At 30.6% G+C, this 23,501-nt stretch overlaps 1 protein-coding gene across 2 annotated transcripts in view; it reads right to left on the bottom strand.

The window, feature by feature from the left end:
- Positions 1-1,299: 1,299 nt before the first annotated feature.
- LOC132757409 (uncharacterized) overlaps positions 1,300-23,501 on the bottom strand; it is a 29,625-nt gene continuing 7,423 nt past the window's right edge. For both annotated transcript variants that reach the window (XM_060748681.1, XM_060748682.1), the window contains exons 5-6: positions 22,966-23,031; positions 1,300-10,453 (exon numbers count right to left, since the gene is read on the bottom strand). In XM_060748681.1, the coding sequence (XP_060604664.1) occupies positions 8,757-10,453; positions 22,966-23,031 (1,763 nt within the window). In that variant the 3' untranslated portion in view covers positions 1,300-8,756. The remainder of the gene's footprint in view (positions 10,454-22,965; positions 23,032-23,501) is intronic.

Below are 23,501 nucleotides of genomic sequence, written 5' to 3'. Positions count from 1 at the left end.
CCTTCAAACAGAAGGGGCACATCCCTTTTTCGCAGCCCCTTGAAGTATCTATTTAAAAGGGGATGGTGCCGAAAAAGTGATAACTGTTTACTTATATGTTAAGAAACAACAAAGATATTTTTATTGTGAGTGTTTAATGAAATATGAAATATGCATTAATCAATATCTCAAACATAATACTTTAATCAATATCTCAAGCATGATATTTTAATCAATATCCTTAACATGATATTTTTATAAATATCTCAAACTTCGAATATGATAGTCTTATAAATTACGGAAACGTATAGCGACCATCCCTATGATATAACAAGTTTAACAAGTTTAAAATGTTTATTTATCTTTTCCCAAAAGGTCATAGACCCATGTGGTACAATATGCAAAAAACATAATATGGCAAACGTGCAAAATTGACATGATCTCTTACATGCATAACAGTAGCACATTTTACATAGGAAATGAAAACATATATTTACCTATTAAATGATGTACATGCTTATATAAATTCACATTTTCGTCTTATGTGTCAAAAGTATATATGCAACATAAGTTTTACGTGTGACAAAAATCATATTGTACTGACTTTACATATTAGATTGGATCTATCACTAGTGAAGAAGATAGTTTGACAGAAGAAAATCTTTCTCAATTGAATATTGAATTAAATCATGTTGATAACGAAAGTGTGAATTTAACATACATTTTTACATACTGCATACACCATTGTTGTCATTGTTGACATTTTAATGTAAAGCATTTATTTATCAAATTTGATTGTGCACGGGGGATAATTAATATGGTCTTATCGCTCGACCTGTAAATCGAGTTATGTAACATCCAACGCACTATTTGTAGATTTATATAAGTACTTGTTCATTTTAAATATAGCCTTTTGCGCTTGACCCGAAAGTGTGTTTTGTGCTTCAGAAAAAGAACCTCCAGTAGTAAATACAATACCTAAGTATGTAAATTTATTTACAACTTCGACAGGACAGTTATTATAATAAAACATAGTATCAGTAGACAATCGTCCGCCTTTACGAAAAATCATAATTTTAGTTTTATCAGTGTTAACAATTAATTTCCACTTATTACAATATTCATATAACATATCTAGACTACTCTGTAATTTATTTTCAGTGTTTGCAAATAAAACAATATCATCCGCATATAAAATAAGAAATATTTTAAACAGATTGACATCAATACCTTGCATACCACTATGTATATACATGTCTTCAATATCATTTAGAAACATAGTAAATAAAAAAGGTGATAAGCATTCACCCTGACGTACCCCTAAAATACAATTAAATGGTTCACTTAAAGAGTTACAATATTTTACTTTTGATTTTACTGAGTTGTACATAGATCTTATAATATTCAACATTTTGCCACGGATACCTAATTGTATCAATTTCAGCCACAAGTTGTCTCTAACAACATAATCAAAGGCTTTGCTAAAATCAATAAAAGCGCAATATAATTTTTTACCGTTATTAATCACATGAGAAATCAAACCATGCCAAACAAATATATTATCTACCGTGCCCATTTTTTTGCCTAAAACCTGACATGGCCTCAATACATACACCATAATTTTCTGCCCATTCTACCAGTCTATTATTTAAAACACGTGAAAATAATTTACTTAATGTACTCAATAATGTAATTTCTCTATAGCTGTTTTCATCATTAATAGTAGGGGTATTACAAATCCTTCAGACCAACTTTCTGGGAAGTATCCTACTTCAAATATTTTGTTAAACAAATTTAACAAAAATGGCATTAAAACATGTTTACCATTAATAAAGAATTCGTCAAGGTATTTATCCGGACCGCTACTTCTATTTGTCTGTAGTTGACGGATTGCTTTTAATTAGCGCTGTTCAGTGATAGGGACATTCAATTCATGAAACCTTATATTAAAATCATTTTGTTCATACCTCTATATAAAATACAAAACATCTTCATCAGGCCTAAAAAGTGATCGTCTGGGGCATTTACAGACTCAAAATATTTCTGAAATACATCAATTTGAATATTAGGCTGTTTAACACCAGCACAAGTTTTAAGCATTTTCCAATACAACTTAACGTTTTTATGTTTTGCATCGGTTAATTTTGCCATTTCATTGCGGTCATAATCCATTTTACATTTGCGTATACATGATTTATAATTCGTCATGCATGAACCATATTTTGTCTATTCAAATCAGATTTATTATTTCGATAGACGTTTAACATTTTGTGAAAAATATTTCTAAGTTCAAAACATTCTTGCGTATACCATTTACAATCAACAATATGACTGACTGAAGTTTCGCTATCAGCGTGTTTAACATCCTTTTTAAACAAAGGGGACGCAACCGCGTCAATAATATTAGAAAAATCATTAATACATTCATCAATATCAGAAGAAGACTTAACATTATTCACTTTGACATTGAAATAATTCAGTTTATTCATCGTATTTTCAGAAGATAAGTTTTCAGCAAACATCTGCTTTTTACCGTTATTCCACACATATTTGAAGCTATCTATAGTTTCACATGGCTTGGCATTTTGTACATGTACATATAAAGGTTTATCAAAAACAAGAGATATATCCACAAGGCAGTGATCACTTAATATATTTGGAATTTGTACCTCAAAAACGTCAATATATTGAAACAAATTGTGTGTACTTATTACATAATCAACTAAACTACTACCTCTACTCCCAACAAATGTGTTGCGACCTATATATTTATCTTTGCCAAATCTTAAATTCAGAATTCTTAGGCCAGTATGTTTACAAATATCTAACAATGTTAAACCATAGCTATTTACACAGCATTTATCTTGTGAATAACGATTCATAATTGGGTCAATATCATAATCAACAGGTAAAACATTCATATGAGTACAATAATTATCATTTGTGACAAAATCAGGATAATTACTTGTGTGAGCATTCATGTCGCCAAATAACATAAATTTAGATTTTCTTCACATGTAGACCCTAAGCTAGTAATAAAGTCCGTAAGACGATCAAACATAATTGTTTCTATCATTGATTGTCTACTACTGTTCTCGGGTACTGCATAACATAATCACACATACAAGCCGGTATACAATAAATTACCACTTATTTTAATACATAAAATATCATCATCGCTCAGAAATACGAGAGTATCATTTGAAACAAAGTTTTCTCTCAAATATACAATAATACCAACACAATCTCTTTTTGCTAGATTTTTTGTTCTAAGTATATGTAAAGCGTAATATTGAAAATCATTAACATGCAAATCAACACTTTCATTTGACCAAGTTTCGGTAAATAATACAATGTCGTGTGAGTTAAATACAGACTGCAGTTCAGGCGATTTTAATTTATCAGTTCGTTTCGTTTTTAAACCCTGTACATTCAGCAATGCACACCTAAGCGTGACCTTCTCAGCTGTGTCCTACTGACCCTTGACTGTATTGTTGACCATAGTAACACTAACACTCTGTCGTCTATATGGTACGGCTGAATGCGCTCTTACTTTAGACGCAGCACGTGGATTACGTGCACGCCCACGACTCTGCGGTTGTGTGTAATCAGCCTGTATAGATTCAGATGCCTGCTTCACTTTCTCGACACTCAATGTTTTTGGACGTGTTTAATGTACAGACTCACTGTGAAGGGATTTGACATGGGTTTCATGGATACCGTATTTTGGTATATATATCAAATGACTTTTTTACAGTTTTATAATATGTTTGTTATATACAAATATGAATTCAGGAAAGAATTACATATTCAAAAAGATGTAAGTGTTTTATTTTTTCATTTTGCTTAAAAGTTAAAAGTAGTTTATCTTGCATTAGAAGATAAAAAAGTACGATAAATTATAAAAAAAATATGTATTATATATGATTTACAACGTAACTTGATTAAATTGCTTCCTTTATCAAATGTCTTGACTTTTCTCGTGTCACACATCATATAAGACGAAATATCGCTTAAGCTTTGGGATCTATGTTCCTATAATAAGATCAACTGGTCGAATATTCATTTTTATATAATATTTATCATGTACCATCCTCTGTACATACATTTTAAATGGTAAATTTGTCGGAAGTTATCGTTTTAAGCTATATATATTATATATCTTACAAAAATATAATGGTTTGTATGGTAACTAATTTTCATCAAGTACTACTTCACTAGCTTATTTTATGCTTATTAACAACTAACGGAGTTTGTCTTTTTTATATAATCTTTATCTTGTAACACTTTCTGAAGCACAATTATTTAAACATTCCTTAATCTTTGAAATACACAGCCTCATTCAAATGTTTCATATATAATCTTTAAAAAAGCTTTGTATTGTGCAGGATTTTTCTGTCCTTATTATCAAATATAAATTGTAAAATATGTTATATTATATTTTATAATGATAACGGTATGCGAATAAAAAACCTCAAGTGTATATAACTAATACATATAAATGAACTGAAAAATTTCACATAAATTTTGATCCAGCAATATAAACAGCAGATTGAGTAAATTATATATATTCAAGATAAAAAAAACAATGTAAATATTGGTCAGATATATATCGTGTGTTCAAAAAATTGTCTTAAATTTCGGTTTTTACCAAAATGCAGGGGCGGTAGATATAACTAGATAAATATTTCAGATCAAGGAAGTTTGTAAAAATTTGTTAGGTATATAATATGTATCAAATAAATTGTCAAAATTATGTTTTTACTAACATGTAGGGGTGGTCGCTATACGTTTCCGTAAATAAATATCACAAACATGATATTTTAATCAGTATCTTAATTTACATATTTCAATCAATATACCAAGCATGATATTTTAATCAATATCTCACACATCATATTTCAATCAATATATCAAATATTACGGAAACGTATAGCGACCACCCCTATATGATACACATCAAATGACTTTTTTTTACAGTTTTAAAGTATGTTTGTTATATGCAAATATGATTTCAGGAAAGAATTACATATTTAAAAAGATGTAAGTGTTTTATTTTTTCATTTGTCAAAAATTTAAAAGTAGTTTATCTTGCATTATAAGATAAAAACGTACGATAGATTACAAAACAATACGTATTATATATGATTTACAATATCACTTGATTAAATTATTTGATTTATCAAATACAAATGTCTTGACTTTTCTCGTGTCACACATCATATAAGGCGAAATATCGCTTAAGGTTTTGGATCTATGTTCCTATAATAAGATCAACCGGTCGAATATGCCTTTTTATATGATATTTATCATGTACCATACTCTGTACATACATTTGAAATGGTAAATTTGTCGGAAGTTATCGTTTTAAGCCCTATGTATTATATATCTTACAAACATATAATGGTTTCTACGATAACTAATTTACACCAGGTACTACTTCACTAGCTTATTTTATGCTTATTAACCACTAACGGAGTTTGTCTTTATTATATAATCTTTATCTTGTAACACTATCTGAAGCACAATTATTTAAACATTCCTTCATCTTTGGAATACACAGCCTCATTCAAATGTTTCATATATAATCTTTAAAAAAGCTTTCTATTGTACGAGATTTTTCTGTCCTCAGTATCAAATATAAATTGTAAAATATGTTATATTATATTTTATAATGATAGAGGTTTGCGAATTAAAAACCTTAATATAATATATAACTATACATATAAATGAACAGAAAAATGTCACATAAATTTGAATCCAGCAATATTAAAAGCAGATTGAGTAAATGATATATATTCAAGATTCTAACACTCACGTGATTTTGTCATTATACACAAAGAAGGAAAAAAACTGGTGTTAAACTGCCAATAAACACCGGTTAGGGACTACTTGAATATGCGCTGTTATGTTTTCACCCTCGATTGTATAGTTTACAAAGCATTTTAAAGCAACAATAAAAACATTTTTATTTATATTTTCAGTTCGTATAATGTTTTCTTTTCATACAATACCGAAATAATATCTGACATACACTAACGCCACATATTAGATCCATTTATTACATGCTTTTCGGTGGTTTATAGAAATATATCAGTGATATAAAACTGGTAATTTCACTGTTTGAAACAGTGAAATTACCACTTTGATAATTTCACTGTTTTGAATTTAAACCCCTTACGTTGTTTTAGTGAAATACCAGCGTGCACAATACTGGGTACCAACTTAATGACGTGACGTCGTAAATGACGTCACGTTGTATTATTAGTTGCGCGCTTTTCATTCAGTATTAGGTTTAATGTCTATTTAAAACGTTTCTTTGCATGTAATAAAAAGAAAATTTGTTTAGTTTAGTGTAAGATTAAATATATTTCACCTTGTGAACACCAAAAGTTCATATTTCACTCGTGGCTGCGCCACTCGTGAAATAAACCTTTTGGTGCTCACTCGGTGAAATATATTCCGATCTTACACTGAACTAAACAAATATCCTCTATATCTAAACGGCGCCAATCCGTAAGTAGCGTAATGACGTCATCCTAAGTAAACAACTCATTCATAAACAAACTGACGTTATTTCATGCAGACAAGAATGATAAATGGGGCTCTGATGTAAACACAATACGACGTAAGTTTTTATTGTTCAGAACTTGATAAAATAACGTTTTTTTCTTATTATTTCTTTTGTTTAATAATTTCTATATCTTCGCAACAGTAGGGTGCGAAAATCGAACAGCTTTATACGAAAATCGGCACCGGAAGTTATTTCCGCTTCAAAAATAACATTAGTGATTTTCCTTATTTTATCGTGTTAGAATCGAAATAACATCGGCCTGAGAGGTGTATATCGGCTATTTAACACCGGTATTGTCGTTTTGATGCGACAAAATTAACTACTCAGGCCTACGGCCTTCGTGGTCAATTCCTACGCATCACAACTCCAAACCGGTGTTAAATAGCCGATATACACCTCTCAGGCCGATGTTATTTCTTAATCAATTAACAATGTAAATATTGGTCAAATATAAATCGTGTGTTAAATAAATTGTCTTTAATTCTGTTTTTACCAACATGCACAGGCTGTAGATAGTACAAGATAAATATTTCAGATCAAGTAAGTTTATAAAAATTGGTTAGGTATATAGTATGTATTAAGTAAATTGTCAAAAATTCTGTTTTAACTAACATATAGGGGTGGTCGCTACACGTTTCCGTAAAATATCAAACTTTTATCAATATCTTAAACATGATATTTAAATCAATATCTAAAACATCATATTCTAATCAATATCTCAAACATGATAACTTAATCAATATCTCAAACATATTTTAATCAATATATCTCAAACAAACATCATAATTTAATCAATATCACAAATATCATATTTAAATCAATATCTTAAACATCATATTTCAATCAATATCTCAAACATTATATCTTAATCAATATCTCAAACATGATATTTCAATCAATATCTCAAACATTATATCTTAATCAATATCTCAAACATGATATTTCAATCAATATCTCAAACATCATATTTTTATCAATATCTCAAGCATGATATTTAAATCAATATCTCAAACATTATATCTTAATCAATATCTCAACCATGATATTTGGTATCTCACACAGCAAAACAATTACAATACCATAAAGTAAGCAATGGTACAAAAAGGAGAAAGTCTTAGTGTAAATTCAAAGTCATAGCCATTATTTTATTTTAACATTTTAAATGGCTATTTTTTGCATCTAAACTAAAAAAGTACTATGAATAAAGAATAAATGTCTTATTGTACTACACACAGTGTTAAGACCCGTTTCAAATTTAATTGAAGAGATACCTTATCCAGCTACCTAAGAGTATGAGCACGGAAAAGAAAACACCTCGAATTCTTTTGTCAAAAATGGTCCTAGTTAAAAATGTGAATATGAACCAAGCTGCGGTTATCTCCTTCTAAAACTAAATTTTGATAAAAGATTCTTTTTAACGTGTCTACATTTTCAAAGATTTGAATAAAGTACGTTAGTTTATCGTGCAGTGTGCACAATGCTTATTTTGTCTTTCATTTACTTCTTGGGGATTTTTTGTAAAGGTAAACGTCCATTGTGAATGGAAATGGTCTCTTGTCACAACAAAGATTTCGGAACTCTGTACATAGTTACTGACATTTTTACGTTCTGTTTCCGGTTCTATTTCGCACTTGTGCATCTCTACTGTTACTAACTGAGGGAGCTTTTCTAGAACAATCACAAAGCTACTGTAAACTTGCTGCAGACATTTCTATATAAAACAACTCCACGCGTTTAATATTTAACATGCCACCTGACAGTAACAAAGAAGTGTCACCTAGATTGATTCCCCACAAGTAAACATCAACTAACGACGGTGTTGTTATATTTAATTGCAAAGACGGTAACTCGGACAATTGTAACTTTGTTAGGCTTGAATGCCGAGAAAGGTCAAAGCTCAATCTCTTACATTGATCGACGCCATGTTCGTAACATGATAGCTTCGACAAAGTTATTTCCTTTAATGCATTTTTACCAGGAATAGAAGAAAATATTGTCTCAAGTATTTTGTGAGATAATGTGAACTGTTTAACATAAATATAATGTACATTTTGAAGTTTAACGAGACTTTCACTCAGATTTCCTTCATAATTTATCCATTTGCCATACAACAAAGTCAGCCTTTTGAGACAAGGATATAGTAACAAATGGATTTCAGCCTCTTTTTCCCTCTCACCTTCATAAAAAAGTTTCTGTAAAGAATCTAGAGAGAAAATAAATCAATAACTTCACATAAACTGCATGAAGTATTGTTGCCATTTATATCAAGCGATTTTATGTTTGTTCTATTTAGTTTTGCCAAACATTGCAAATGCTCGTTATGCACATTGTCACATGAAATGAACACATCTTGTAAACACAGCTGAGTATGTTTACTTTCAGTCATTTCTTTGAAACATGAAAGTAACATGTTTTGTATGTTATACAATGTATGATAGTGCATATATTTAACATCCGTCCTAGACCTATACTCACGTGTTTCCTCATCATCATTTATCACAAACATAAAACCCTCTGATATTTCACACATTATTGTTGGATTTAGTTTGCCGATAAACTGACAAATTGTCGAGATATCAAGAATGCTTTGGACTTTTTCACATTTTTCTAAAACCGTTTTCTGCAATTCGCTTTGGGAAATAATAAATATGGCAACAAAGAATTCCTGAACTGTTTTATGGGAAAAAGATTCTTTACTTATCTGTTTTGTTAGTGTCCTTGTTTTGCTTTCAGTCAATATTCCTGAGATCAAGCATAATTTGATATATTCTGGTTCGAGATACTTTTCAGCAATTGATCCTTCAAATACCAGCGTTTTTTCTTTTGTTTCATTAAAAAATGAATAATATGCTAGTTTCCCCAAAGCAATCAGGAGAGTATAGTTAGTCTTACAATGAAAATGGCCTTCAAAACATTGTGGAATTTCACCGGTGTAAGGGTGCACCGGAAGTTGACAATCTCGGTGTTTCTGTATCGTTTTTGATAAAAGAAGTTCAATAATATCAGCATAAAGCTCGCACCTTGAACTTCCTATTTGAACACCATCACAATATAAACAAATTATATACATTAAAAGTAGGGGCACAAAGGCAAGGTCAGTAATGTCTCTTCTTTCTATTTCTTTATTGAACAGATGGAGCTCATTTCGTAATGACATCTCATTAGGGGGAGATTTTAACAGTTGTAAGGTCCTTTTGGAAAGTGTATTTACCGAGTCTCCACCTAGTTTAGAAAGTTCTACCTTAATGCCTAATTCGTTCGAATTCAGATTTAAAAACCCTAATTTCCAAGGTCTAGTGGTAGTCAGAACTGTACATTTTTCTCTGATACTCCTGTGGGGGATCGATTTTGGCTCCCTGTAACAGCACTTGTCCGGGTGAGTCCATTCATCTAGTCCATCAAGTATCACTAGACAATTTTCATTGTGCATGATTTCCTGCAGAAAATCTTCCGTAAATTGTTTGGAGTGGTCCAAGTTTGAAATAATTTGTTTGAATAAGAAGTCATCAATAGAGCATAAATCGTACGAATCTCGCAATAAAATTAGAAAGACGTACTCAAATTTAAACATGCAATCTTTATCATCATTTTCAAAAGATGTTTGATCTTTTTTGTCCTGGCAATGAGCTTCGCTCCACAAAGTCGCTAGATACTTTGAAAATGTAGTTTTTCCAAACCCAGCATCTGCAGTAACATAAATTTCTCGGTTGTTGAACATGTTGGACAAAACTTTGATTGGTGTTTTTTGGTCTTTTCCTCCTGTCGAATTTGAAACTACTAATTTAAATTCAGGCCTCATATAAAAGTCGGCCAATGACGTATCCTTTTCCTCAAACAAAGGTGACAGTGGAACTCTGCTGTGTTTCCATTTATAGTATTTAATCAAATCATCTTTGAGATCTGAAATACAATAGAAAAAATAGCAACAATTAAATGATTTGAAATTAAGTTATATAGTGACATGGTGAACATTCAAATATGTAAAGAGGAATCCCTTGATAGGAAATAGCAAAGAGTTGGGAAGTGTAGACTCCGTTTGATCTAAATTGTTCACCTGATGTATGTATGTATGTATGTATGTATGTATGTATGTATGTATGTATGTATGTATGTATGTATGTATGTATGTATGTATATATGTATGTATGTATGTATGTATGTATGTATGTATGTATGTATGTATGTATGTATGTATGTATGTATGTATGTATGTATGTATGTATGTATGTATGTATGTATGTATGTATGTATGTATGTATGTATGTATGTATGTATGTATGTATGTATGTATGTATGTATGTATGTATGTATGTATTCAAAAACAACATGTTTTTCCGTATTCAATATATGTATGTATGTATGTATGTATGTATGTATGTATGTATGTATGTATGTATGTATGTATGTATGTATGTATGTATGTATGTATGTATGTATGTATGTATGTATGTATGTATGTATGTATGTATGAGTGCGTGCGTTAGTACATGCGTGCGAGCATGTGTGTGTGTGTACGTATGTCGACTGTGTTAACGTTTGTATTTCGACCAGACAATTAGATCAATTAAATCCGTATTCATTACATTTTATTTCATGCTTTCAGTGTTTAACTGTAATATATCAGATGATTATATTCTAATAAACCATATGTGAAATTTATAAAATATAATTTTCACTGTAGCCGGACTATATCTGAATGCGGATGAAAAGAATACCATAACTAAGTGGAACAACAGACAAAAATAAATACCGTCATACGTAAATTGTGCTTCTTTTGGAAAAGAAAGTCGATGTCATCATAAATCATTTTAAAAATGTAACAAAATTACAGAAAATTTCACAGAACTAACTATTTTTCAAAATTTATGACGTGACGTCATGATGTGATGACGTCATAAAGAAGAATGCGCGACGTTACGCAGCAAAATCAGTAAAAATACTTAAAATCACTAAAAAGCATGAAATAAAAAGAAAATTTATTTGTTTAACATAAAAGATTGAAATATATTTCCTTCGTGGACACCAACTTTTCTATTTTACTCGTGGTTACGCCACTCGTAAAAATATCGCATCCGGTGTTCACTCAGTGAAATAAATTTCAAACTTACATGAAAACAAACAAATATCCTCTATGTTTTCAGCTACTAGCCTTTATTATATGTCAAATGTCAATCTCCCGCGCTGTAATCGACCCTTACAAAAATAGATCTCTGCCATCACAAAATTTTCATCAAGATTTTTGCGACATGATTTTTTTCAATGTTGTTTTTTTAAGTAAATACGGTTTTACTTATGTTTCAAGACCGTTCTGGTAAGGTGTTAGAACTAAAAAAGAAAATAATTATTTCTATAAAAATGGTCGCTTTCGAAAGAGAAATCGTTCAAGATTAATTAATAATTTCGATTCTACACTTAACAAGAATGATTTTTTAATCATATCGACAAACTTGACATCAGAGTTTAAGTTAAATTGTCTCTGTTTATTACAGATAAATAATTGTTTATCGATTTCTTTGGCGTATCTGCCATCTTGACACAATCATATAATATGATCATCATCACGTGATTTGTGTAATTTTTAGAGATTGCTGCGTCGAACAAATATACAGGTTTTTTTTAGATCTGTCACAATATCGATATTAATGTAAACAAATATTATGTCACTGACATGATACAATACATATCGATAAAATATAAAATGATTCTATATATTTAAATTCAATCATGTTCTATTTCAAATTCGATCTGACGGCACCACTGTATACACTTATTCCAATGGTCACGTCTAATCTTGAACACGTGTCATAACAACAGTGTGAAATTTATAAGATAAAGAAAACTACTTCATTTGGTTGTGTTCAAATGTATGATATTCGTTAAAAGGAAAATTAAAAAATCGTATATTTTTATGGATCGTAGGGCTCTCGTTGATTGCATGAATATGTATTCCTACTCCTCTACTGTATAGACTTGTTTAGAATTCAACATTACAAAATCAACTCAGCGATACAATCCATTAGAATAGCACAATTGTTGTTTTTTTATTTATCAATGAGTTAACTTAAATATCACCCCTATACAGTACTTCAAATATCATATACACGCATTAGACAAATCCACAGATGAAAGAAATATAGTCCTGATGGGCACTGCTACTTAGTAAAATGAACTTTAAAAGACATACAATTTGAGAATAATTTGCTTGAAGCATACCAGTATGCTAAATACGCCTCCTCATTCATGCTAATTTTCATGAAAGAATTGAAAATGTATTTGAAAATATGATATTGCGAAGTAACCAAAAGCAGGTTATTAACACATTATCAATGGCACTAACAAAAAAAACACGTTAATTACCAAAAAGTGGTCAAATTTACATAAATAGCCCTTACTGCGTTAGTAACGCAGTAGTTATGTAATTGTTAATCCTAAAAAAGTTAAACAATGTTTATCGTACTTTTTTGTTTTGTTTTATTTTTGGACTTTCTGATAATATTTAACTCAAGCTATGATAGGAGAAAAAATCTTTATTTCCAAAACTACAACAACAGTCTAGTTAAGAATTTTAAGTCCTTTACCCGACACAAAATAAAACTACACCATCTTGAGTACTAAAATACGATAGACAATACAATATAATGACGGACAGGGAATAATAAAATTACTAATTTTTAACATATTGTAACATACATGTATTATCAGAACTGTTTGATATCAGTAAAATTTGAATTTATAATTAAAAACACTGGTGTATATTTGATAGATGAATATACATTTGATTATTTGGGCTATTACGTTGTTCCGTGTGTGTTCTTGTTACTACAAATCAATGGCAATAATTGTCTACTTGTATTATCATAATAGTCTCATATATACGTATTAATAATGATAAGTATTTCTAACATTATACAAATGTGTACATGAACATAATGTAACATAAATCCTTGTATCACAACTGAAAATACAAGTGTTACGTACATATGCATGTACTTGGTTATTGCGCCAATTTCTATTGCGTCACGTTAGCTTGACGCGCCTTTCCATATGTTATTGTATTGAGATCATTATTAAAGTTGACTTCCGACCCGGTGTTCACTAAAAAAGATCCTGATTTTATTTTCATTGTTTTATGTTACTAAAATTAATCGTGTTTTGCTAGAATTAAATGGTAAAAATTCAAAATGTAAAAAATTGCTGATTTGCAAAAAAACCAAACTATTTTGGGATAAACCAACGGTTATTATAACACGTAAGTCCAGTCATTGATGCATGTTAGCCAGCTATTTTGTAAACAACAATCGAGATTTGTTTACTTTGAGTTTTTACTATAATAAAAACCTAACACGAAATGAAAATTCTTACAATTTTAACAAGAGTGTAAGGGTAATTAAATGAAAAAAAAGAAAAAAAAAGAATAGTGAACATGATACATTTAAAAGGTACAAAACAAAGTTTGAATATAGGAAAATGATTCTATAAGTATAGAGGAACATATAAAAATTTACAAAGGAACTTAACATCGGATCATGCATCTCACATTTGCGAGCAACATTCATCTTTAATTATTTTGTAATTTGATGTTTTATTTGATATCAAATACTTTAAACATTATTATTTATTGTGTTACAATTATAGACAAATTTACTTAAACATCTTAAATTTAATTTACAGTTTTAACATATTGGCAGAATTGATACTGATAAACACTATATAGACAGATGTGCAAAATTATAGAAAACCAGATGTATCTTTTAAAAGGATACTCGGCCGAAGTAAATCTGTTAAACATGCACAATTATTTTATTTCTAAGTTTTCAATACAAATAGAAAAGTAAGCAATGCTTGCATAACAATAACATGATAACTTTTTCTTGTAGCTATTAAGAAAATACATATTTTGTAAACATTGAAATCAAAATATTGCATATCTATATTGATAATTTTTAAGTTTAACTTCTATTTAAGGTGCTCTTTTACTTGTTTTACGTTTGACTTTATAAATATTGTAATCATTTACAAATTCACATAATAATTAAAAATACTATCCTCATTCTTGCACTTCATATTTTAGAACTATCCTATACATATTCTATAGTGGCAGAAGTATCCCTTACATTTTATAATACACCTATCCTTAAATTTTTAATTTAAGTTTGGTAAGAAGTATCCTTTATATTTTATTCCAGAATGTGAAGAATTGTCCTTAACATTTTATTTTAGAACAATTAGATTCACCGATTTCAGTTTGTAATTTCAAAATGACCAATGGAAATTCTTTTTATATTCAAACATTCCCTGTTAATTTTACAGGAAGTCAAACTGATCACAAACGAACTTCGAAAAACTCCACACTAATACTCGTTGTCTTTGGTAATTATGAAAAAAATAAATATTGGCCAATCCTTTATGAGTTTAGAAAAATAATTACTAGTACATGAACTTACTGACTTAATTATTTAAGTTTTATATAATGTTGCAATAGTGACCAAACTTATATTTTATGATACTGTATCAAGCAAATCCATTCATGTTAACTGCATTGAGTGGTGAAAGTATTTTGTTACTTCTGTTATTCCTTTAATACGAGCTTAAAATACCTTAACGTCAAATATTTGGAGCACGACTATATACACGGGTGTATATAGATCATTTACTATACTACATCATCTTGTTTTCGGTTATCAAATATCAAGATAAAACATGCACACATACATATCTTATTCAACATGCAGGTTTTGATATTCAGCTGAAAACATTATACAACAGGTGCAGTAACATTAGTCACTGAAGGGTGATGCTATATTACACAAATATCTATGGCCTCGTTTCGGAGGAGAGATAAACATATATGTCAAAAATGCCCCTATACCGCCAAATTCAGGCCTTGTTTGACCTAAGAGACATGATTTAGATAAAGCTTGTTAAGGTCCATGAAAGGCAATGTTACATGTGTGAAAAACATAGTTTAATAAAAACTAGCATTAAATGTCTATGTCTATAGATCTAAATGATCAATGTGTTTCTCGAGACAAACTTTAAAGCGTGAAACTATTAATAAAGCTTTTGTAGAATCACTTACATGTGTCAAGATAAAGGGTTACAGCTAATGGAAAGACACTGGCATTTTGAAGGTTTTACATTCCGTGATTTACAGGTAATAACTACTAAGAAAAAAAAAATCCGGATTTCAGAAGTTTTTGAATTGGGAAGTTACACAGTATAGATATATGTAAGATAGGTGAACACTAAACTGAGCCATTTTAGCAAGGGTCATACTATCTGTGACTTTGGTAGTGGTAAACATAATGCAGCATGACCAATATTATGTGTAGGTTCTCGTCATTGTAAATTTTCACATGAAGATCTAAATGTGTTTTCGTGCATACTTCTATATAAAGTAAATGACTCTCGAGACGGGGCGCCATCAAAACCCCAGGAACACGATTTACCTGACCTAGGAAAAGGTAATGATACATGCTAAGATAGACTTTGTGGTGTCAGAGAAAATGTTCAGAAACGAAACTTTTCGAAGTGATGGCGGACCTCGCGAAGGCTTCGGCGTCGGTGTTCATTAAGGCACATTATGCCTTAAATCATTAATTATTTTAATTGTTTTAGAAATTCCAAATATGTGGGTTTTTTTAATAATAGACGAAGGAAATGTTAAATATTCAACAAATGAAATTAGTGCTCGCCAATTTTTTTAAGCCAATCACCGACGAGGATTTTTTAAATTTTCAGGTTTCAAATCTTAATAGAACAGATTTTATATAAACGGGACGTTTTATATTATAAAACGCAAGTGGGCGGAGCACTAAGCCGGTTAGAGTGCATATTGGATGTTCGCAAGCTCCGCTCCTTTTTAGCTTTCTTATTGACGAAGAACACCCAATATGAACTCTAACCTATACATGGTAGCCCTGAACATGCATTGGTGTGCCGTAAAGATAGCAAAATGTGAACAAATAAGTAATTTGACTCTATTGAAAACTGGTCTATTTAGTGAATTAGTATTTTGTTTAAATTTCTTTAGTCACAAAATGCAGGCCTCGACATTAGCGGTGATCCATTGGTCCGAGACCACCTGATTTTGGCAAGGACCACCTAATTTTACAGGCAACTAGTCCGTTAGACCACTTGAATTTTCCAAATGGTGCAGGGCTCATCCAGGAGAATGGTATATGTTCATTCATCTCATTAGTTCAAAAAGATAACTTTTTATTAACTCGCTAACAGTGAACTTAAAAAAGTAGAAAATCATTTTAATTATTAAAGTATAAAATTCATTCAAATGTCTCTAGTACTGCATTGAATTTATAACATTGTATCACTATGTGATATCGGATAAACACATGAATAATGGTGGAAACAAAGGCAAAGGAAAAATTAAATATCTAGTAATCTTTGGCTCCTTTTTTTTAACGATCAGAGATCCATGTTTTTCTTATTTTAAGTACTTTAAAAGGTTATAAATACTTTGTCAAAAATAAATTCATTTCAACAAACAAGCATGTATGATAAATCTGTGAGGAAGATAAGCTCAATTATAATGTAGGATTTTTTCTGTTTATCATTAATATTTTATTGTTTTCAAAGGCAAGAATATAATAACTTAATAGTTTTATTAAAAATGTTAATCTATAAAAAGCAATTATTATTCTTATAAGATGTACCAGGAAACAGCAATGAGTGTTTATATAACAGTAAGGAAATAAGTCATTCACAAATGGTTTCACTATTCCATAACTTGAGTTGCGAAAGAAGTCATTTAACCGAAGTATGAGTACTGTCATGTATTTTTCAATGAGATAATAAATACTAAATAGGATTACAACGACTTACTATCTGATTAGATTGAAATAGAAAAAGATACATGTTTTCTTCAGTTGTTATAAATTAAATAATAAATATGTCTCTGTCACCAATTTTAAGTGTAGTTCTTCTAAATCTGAAGTTTCCTTAAAAACAAATGAGTAAAAAAAAGATGGACCACCTGTGTTCAGAATAAATAAAGGTATAGAAACAAATAAGAGATGAACACAAAATAATATTAAAGGCGCATTATGTCTCAGAAACTAGTAATATTTACTTCGTTATAAAAATGAATTTTACAATGTTTAGATAATGGTTAAATAGAATACAAGTTTGTCTTACACATAGAATTTTAATTGTACCTACTATCAAAAGAGGGGACAGAAAAAAGGTGACTCAGATAATTTGCCAATTAATACGTTTTGAAACAACAAAGCATACCAACAGTGAATAAGCTTTAGAAACGTGAAAATAAAAGCATGGGACATAATGGGCCTTTAAGAAATTAGATGGAGCAAATTATAGTTAGTAAAAGTGTAACGCGTTTTATTGAGTAGATGTAGTTAAGATATGTTAATTTAATACTTGAAAATTTCCTGAAACAATGTGAACTGACTCTATTTCTTATCGCAGCTATAACAAATAAGTTGTTACTTCCTTTTATGACATGAAATCATATTTCTTTATTTGAAAAGATCGTTGAATATGGGTTAAACTTTGTTTTACAATAAAATATTACAGTAAATAATTCGAAAAACGATTTATAATAAGGTATATTGATAAAATGCTTACCATTACAATGTTTGTTAAATACTGAATGAAGAAATGTACAAAAAGTCTCAAGCGTTGATAAATTATCAAGTAAATTAATAATGAACCAGATGCTTGAAACTCTAGCATTATCTGATGGATCAGTGTTGAAACCGTAATGTGATAACTTTGCATAACCCTTTTGGTATGGAGCCATGGAAATAAGATATATTTATTTTCCTCGACAAAATGACTATATTGCACAGATTAAGCTTCATTAGATAAGCTGCACAAATCTCAAATAAATTTTATATTGTTTAAATTGACCTAACCACATAACACCACAAGGTTTTATAGATCTTAACAATCTTTAATTCGACTCTAACAGGAATAACGATTTCAAATTTATACATGCTATAATTCGGTTGTAGTCGATTCTGAAGAAGACGCATGATTTAGTGTAGAATGCCAAATAATTATTGCGGAATATCATTCTTTAATTCATTGTCGGGGAACCAGGCTTAGTCCCTAATGCATTACCTCCCCTTTTAAAGAATTCAAATAACTAGTTCAGAGAAATGTTTTAAATTTGTTTTAATTTTTTCATACAAGTGTTCTTACAGCATAATATCTTACCTATGTTGTCAATTTTTCAGTTCCTTATAGTGTCCATTAGGGTGGTCATACGTTAAATTTTGCGTCAAATACATTATCTCCATTTAAAGGGGCACTGTTTTGCATTGAAAAAAGAACGCATCTGTGAAGTAGTTTTTTCTATCTATCCATCTATTTATTATTAGAAACAGAAACTTTTTGAAATTTAAATATTCTTTTACGTCTTATTTCTTTTGAAATGATTGGGATAGTGATGTGCGGACGTAGTTACGGCTTCCAAAACTGTTATAGCCGTTTTTTGTTGATAAGGCATCAGACCCGTTATCAAACTATATCAAATTATGATAATTTGTTAGTTTTTCCCCGGCTCAGCCTAAGGCGTCCTGTGACAGAACTGTATATACGAACGTAATATATTTCTGTCTCGTATCTTTTCCCTTTTAACTTCAGTTCGTCAAGGTAGCATTTTATTATTTGCAGTGCATAACTGTCCCCGTGTATATCCAGTAACTCAGGAATGTGAAAGTTACGCATGAATTATGCATAAGTAACGCAGACTTATGCAATTTAGTGGCTAAACCAAGCTCTGCAAGAAGTAAATGGACCAGTATTTTTATTGTACACCAAATTGGAAGAAACGAAGCAGCGCATTTGGTTGCTGAGACATTATACTTTACAATTCATCAACATATTTTCATGTAATTATTTATTTTTCAAGATCATTCGTGAATAGCGTATTGGTGGCGATTTTTAGTTTCGTTGATATCTTTGAATACAATAACATACTAATGTCAGAATAATCGTACACTTTTATAGTAGATATATTTTTTATAACGAGTTAATGTCTTCGGGATCATTGATGCCAGCACTATTGAGAGTTGAGAATTGAGTAGCGCTCAAGCCGGTGCTATGGGGCGTGAGGGATGTTGCACTTATTCATTATCCCTCATGAACAGACTCAATAAAACCGAGTCTGCAATTCTCTTGTAATTTTGTTGTGATTAATGCTTTCGAGGGATCACTTTGTTCCAGATTTTTATACTTCACAACAGCAGGTGTCAAGTGCTGTGTGGCAGCTGTAAAAAGTTGCCCCGTACTTCATTTCAGTGTTGTTATATTTTTCTGATCCTTCGGGATCATTGATGCCAACATTATTGAGAGTTGAGAATTGAGTACCGCTCAAGCCGGTGCTATGGGGCGTGAGGGTTGCTGCACTTATTCATTATCCCTCATGAACAGACTCAATCAAACCGAGTCTGCAATTCTCTTGTAATTTTGTTGTGATTAATGCTTTCGAGGGATCACTTTGTTCCAGATTTTTATACTTCACAACAGCAGGTGTCAAGTGCTGTGTGGCAGCTGTAAAAAGTTGCCCCGTACTTCATTTCAGTGTTGTTATATTTTTCTGATCCTTCGGGATCATTGATGCCAACACTATTGAGAGTTGAGAATTGAGTAGCGCTCAAGCCGGTGCTATGGGGCGTGAGGGTTGCTGCACTTATTCATTATCCCTCATGAACAGACTCAATCAAACCGAGTCTGCAATTCTCTTGTAAGTTTGTTGTGATTAATGCTTCCGAGGGATCACTTTGTTCCAGATTTTTTTCCTACAGCGATACACTGAAGTGTATTATATTTCAATGAACAGTGTAAATTGTTGTTTTGGAGGGAGTGTTTTTGATTTGTTGAAGTTGGTTGAATTTTATTGTGGTGATCTTAATATACAAGGTTCATTAGTTGTTTTGGTTGTTGTATTTTAGTTGGCTGTTGAGTTATCTCTGTTAGATAAGATATACTTGGTTGATAATTATTTAGTTGTTGAAATATAATTATCTGTTTGTTATGATAATATTGGTTGATATTGGTTGAGTTGTATGGAGTGATCTTGTCTGGTCAAGATTATATCTGTTGATGCTTTGTTTTTGAGGATACATGTAAATATTGGATGCTTTTGTTCAGTTGTTTTCTGATGCTAATTAGATTTTGTGAAGTTAATATTGTTTGTTGAATGTTTTGTTGTTTTACTGTATCTTAAAGTTGTAAAAAAATATTCATTTTGTATTCTTCATTTTTGTGGCGATTTTATTGTTTTGTTTGATCGTAAGTTGTTTAGAGCTTGGGCTCGCCAGGTGTCTAGTATTGTTACGTATAAAAGACATATACATGAAAAGATATTTCGTATAAGTGGTTGCTAAATGTGTGTTTGTTTTGTGTGTAAATAATGATCAGAGTTCTTTGTTTTAGATGTAAATACTAATAGTTTGTTGTTTAAATGTATGTATGGATTTGAGACAGAAAAAGAGAAAAATACCTAAAAAAATAGTGTTAACTAAACAATTACATGCTAGTTTTCCAACTGAGAATATTTCAATATTTTATTTTACATTACTAAATCTTTTTGACATTTTCTAATATACCCGTGTCATATTACACTTGATTTAGCGGATAAAACGTATCTTAGACAGTTTTACGAGGTAACGCGAAGCACTGAATCAGCGGTGTTTATCTCATTAAAAGTAGCAAAATCTTTTATTACCAGCTTTCGTCGATTGTTATACGACACTTGTAGTTTGACAAATGTCTGAAGACCTCAACAGACGCTAGGATTTTGAAGTACAACACCAATAAAAACTAAGATGTACAAGCAAATCTTAATGAGTGAAGGCTACTATTTCTTAAATTCGTAAACCTTAAGTCTAGATGTAAGGGATAGGACATGTTTTGAAAATCTCAACATATTACAAAATTATCTCCTAATAATGGGTGTAATGAATGAAATTCCGAACAATTAGGGCTAAAATGTAAACATAGTAGTAAGATGTGGTAAAAATTATGTTGAAAAACTCTTCAGGAGACCCAAAGTTGTGGTATCTTCGAATCCCAAATTGTTCCGAAAATGATTATATCACGGTATTGAACTGTTCTCTAATCGGGGGAGGTAGTTTGTAGGGGGCCGGATAGCTCAGTCAGTAGAACCGCAGTACGGTATTCCGAGGGTCCCAGGTTTGAGTCTCGGTCAGGCTGCACATTAAACAAAAAAAAACAATTTAACAATTTTTAAAAAAAATGGAGGTGTTTCAATCATTACTCATGGTGAAAAAAAATTAGTGAGTATGTAAGGGATCAATTGGGAGGGAACTTTTTTGAGGGAAACCTGAGATGATTCCTACAATGCAGAATGACCGTCTGAATGCAAGTGTTGTATTGGTTTGACAATTGTAAATCTTATCTCTAATACGTGTTGTACAACTAAATCCTACCGTCTATGAAGATAAAATTTTAAATGTGCTAAATTAACATATTATTTGACGAAACAAAAGTCACCTTCAAAACACAGTAATCAGGTTGACTTCCTCACGAATAATTGCACATTCCTGCGTTACTAGATATGTACGTGACTGTATAGTGTTACACCATTTCTTGCTTGTGCAAAACATCGTTTGTTCATGAAGTTATGAAACAAGTACTTTTTACCAGGAGTCTTACATAGATGTAAATTATACACTGTAGCATATATATGCATGACGGAACACTCTGCATGCAATATAGATTAGTGTTTTCACAGAAACACGCATATTTTAAACATAAACATTTACGTGCTCAAATTCAATACTCGCGTATACAAGTACGTGCAGATAAAATATTCCACGTTTATTATCATTATCAAGTTCACACAGATATAAATCAAACAATTTATCTTTGGTCCTTTATGACTAATTAATAACAAAAACGTTTTATTATTTTTTACCTCTCCCAATACATAATTATAATTGTACACTCACTCGAATTCAACTCGTTAATAATGTCGTTTATTATATACTTATAAATGAAATATTTAGACATATTGATAAAATAAAAGACGTTTTTTCATTTTCTGTATTTTCACTGTAAAAATTCATTTTTACTGCAGTAAAACATTTTTCGTATTTTCACTGATGTCTTGCCGGACTCCTTTTTTTCTAAATTGAGCCAACACAAAATTTAAAGGTAATTCTTCTAACTCATAAGGTTAAAAAGAGAAAAAGTATATAATAAACAGAATTTCTTTTTTTTTCAAATTATCATATTCCATTTGCGGCTACTGCGAAATATTTACTTTCATACCACTCGATGAATATATATCGTGTATTTATAGAAAAAACTTGAATATCCTCTATATTATGTTCATACTAATCAGAATAAGTAAATATTACTTTTAACAAACAAAGACGGAAATTGAGAGCATTTTTACTTACGTGTTTTCAGTTGTTGATATTTTTCCTCATCAGCCTGTTTAAAGATGTCAACTTCTCTACATTTCTCTGTAACAATAAAAGTATATTAACCTGACAAAAAAGAAGGCTGTAATTCTAGAAATATCATGCAACACCTTGTTTTGTTTCAGTTATACAAAAATGACGGGAACAAACAGTTTTATAAAACGTTTATATTGGTGATATGTTTTGAAATACAACAAAAAAGAAAAACAATATTTAGTGTTCAATCAAATACATAAAATAACACCACTTTCTACAATATAATCCGCATTCCTCTGCAATCTTATATGAAATTGTGAATTAACAGATGCGTTTGGATGTTTGATGGATTTTAAGGTCATGACACCGCTAATGCCAAACGATAACTTTTCAGCTTTACTGGTGGATGGAAAGTTATTTGTATTTGAAGACAGACATAACATTATATTAGATAAATACCGTTTGTTTCCAGCCTATAAAATCTTCAGTAAAGATTAAGGGCTGGGAGAGTTTAACTGTAAACAACCATTACCATT

This window comes from Ruditapes philippinarum, unplaced genomic scaffold (genome assembly GCF_026571515.1).
Source record: "Ruditapes philippinarum isolate M1 unplaced genomic scaffold, ASM2657151v2 ctg4003_1_1_1_1, whole genome shotgun sequence".
Taxonomy (NCBI): Eukaryota; Metazoa; Mollusca; class Bivalvia; order Venerida; family Veneridae; genus Ruditapes; species Ruditapes philippinarum.
The sequence above is the reverse complement of the archived record's forward strand: the minus strand, read 5'-3'. Positions and strand labels throughout refer to the sequence as shown.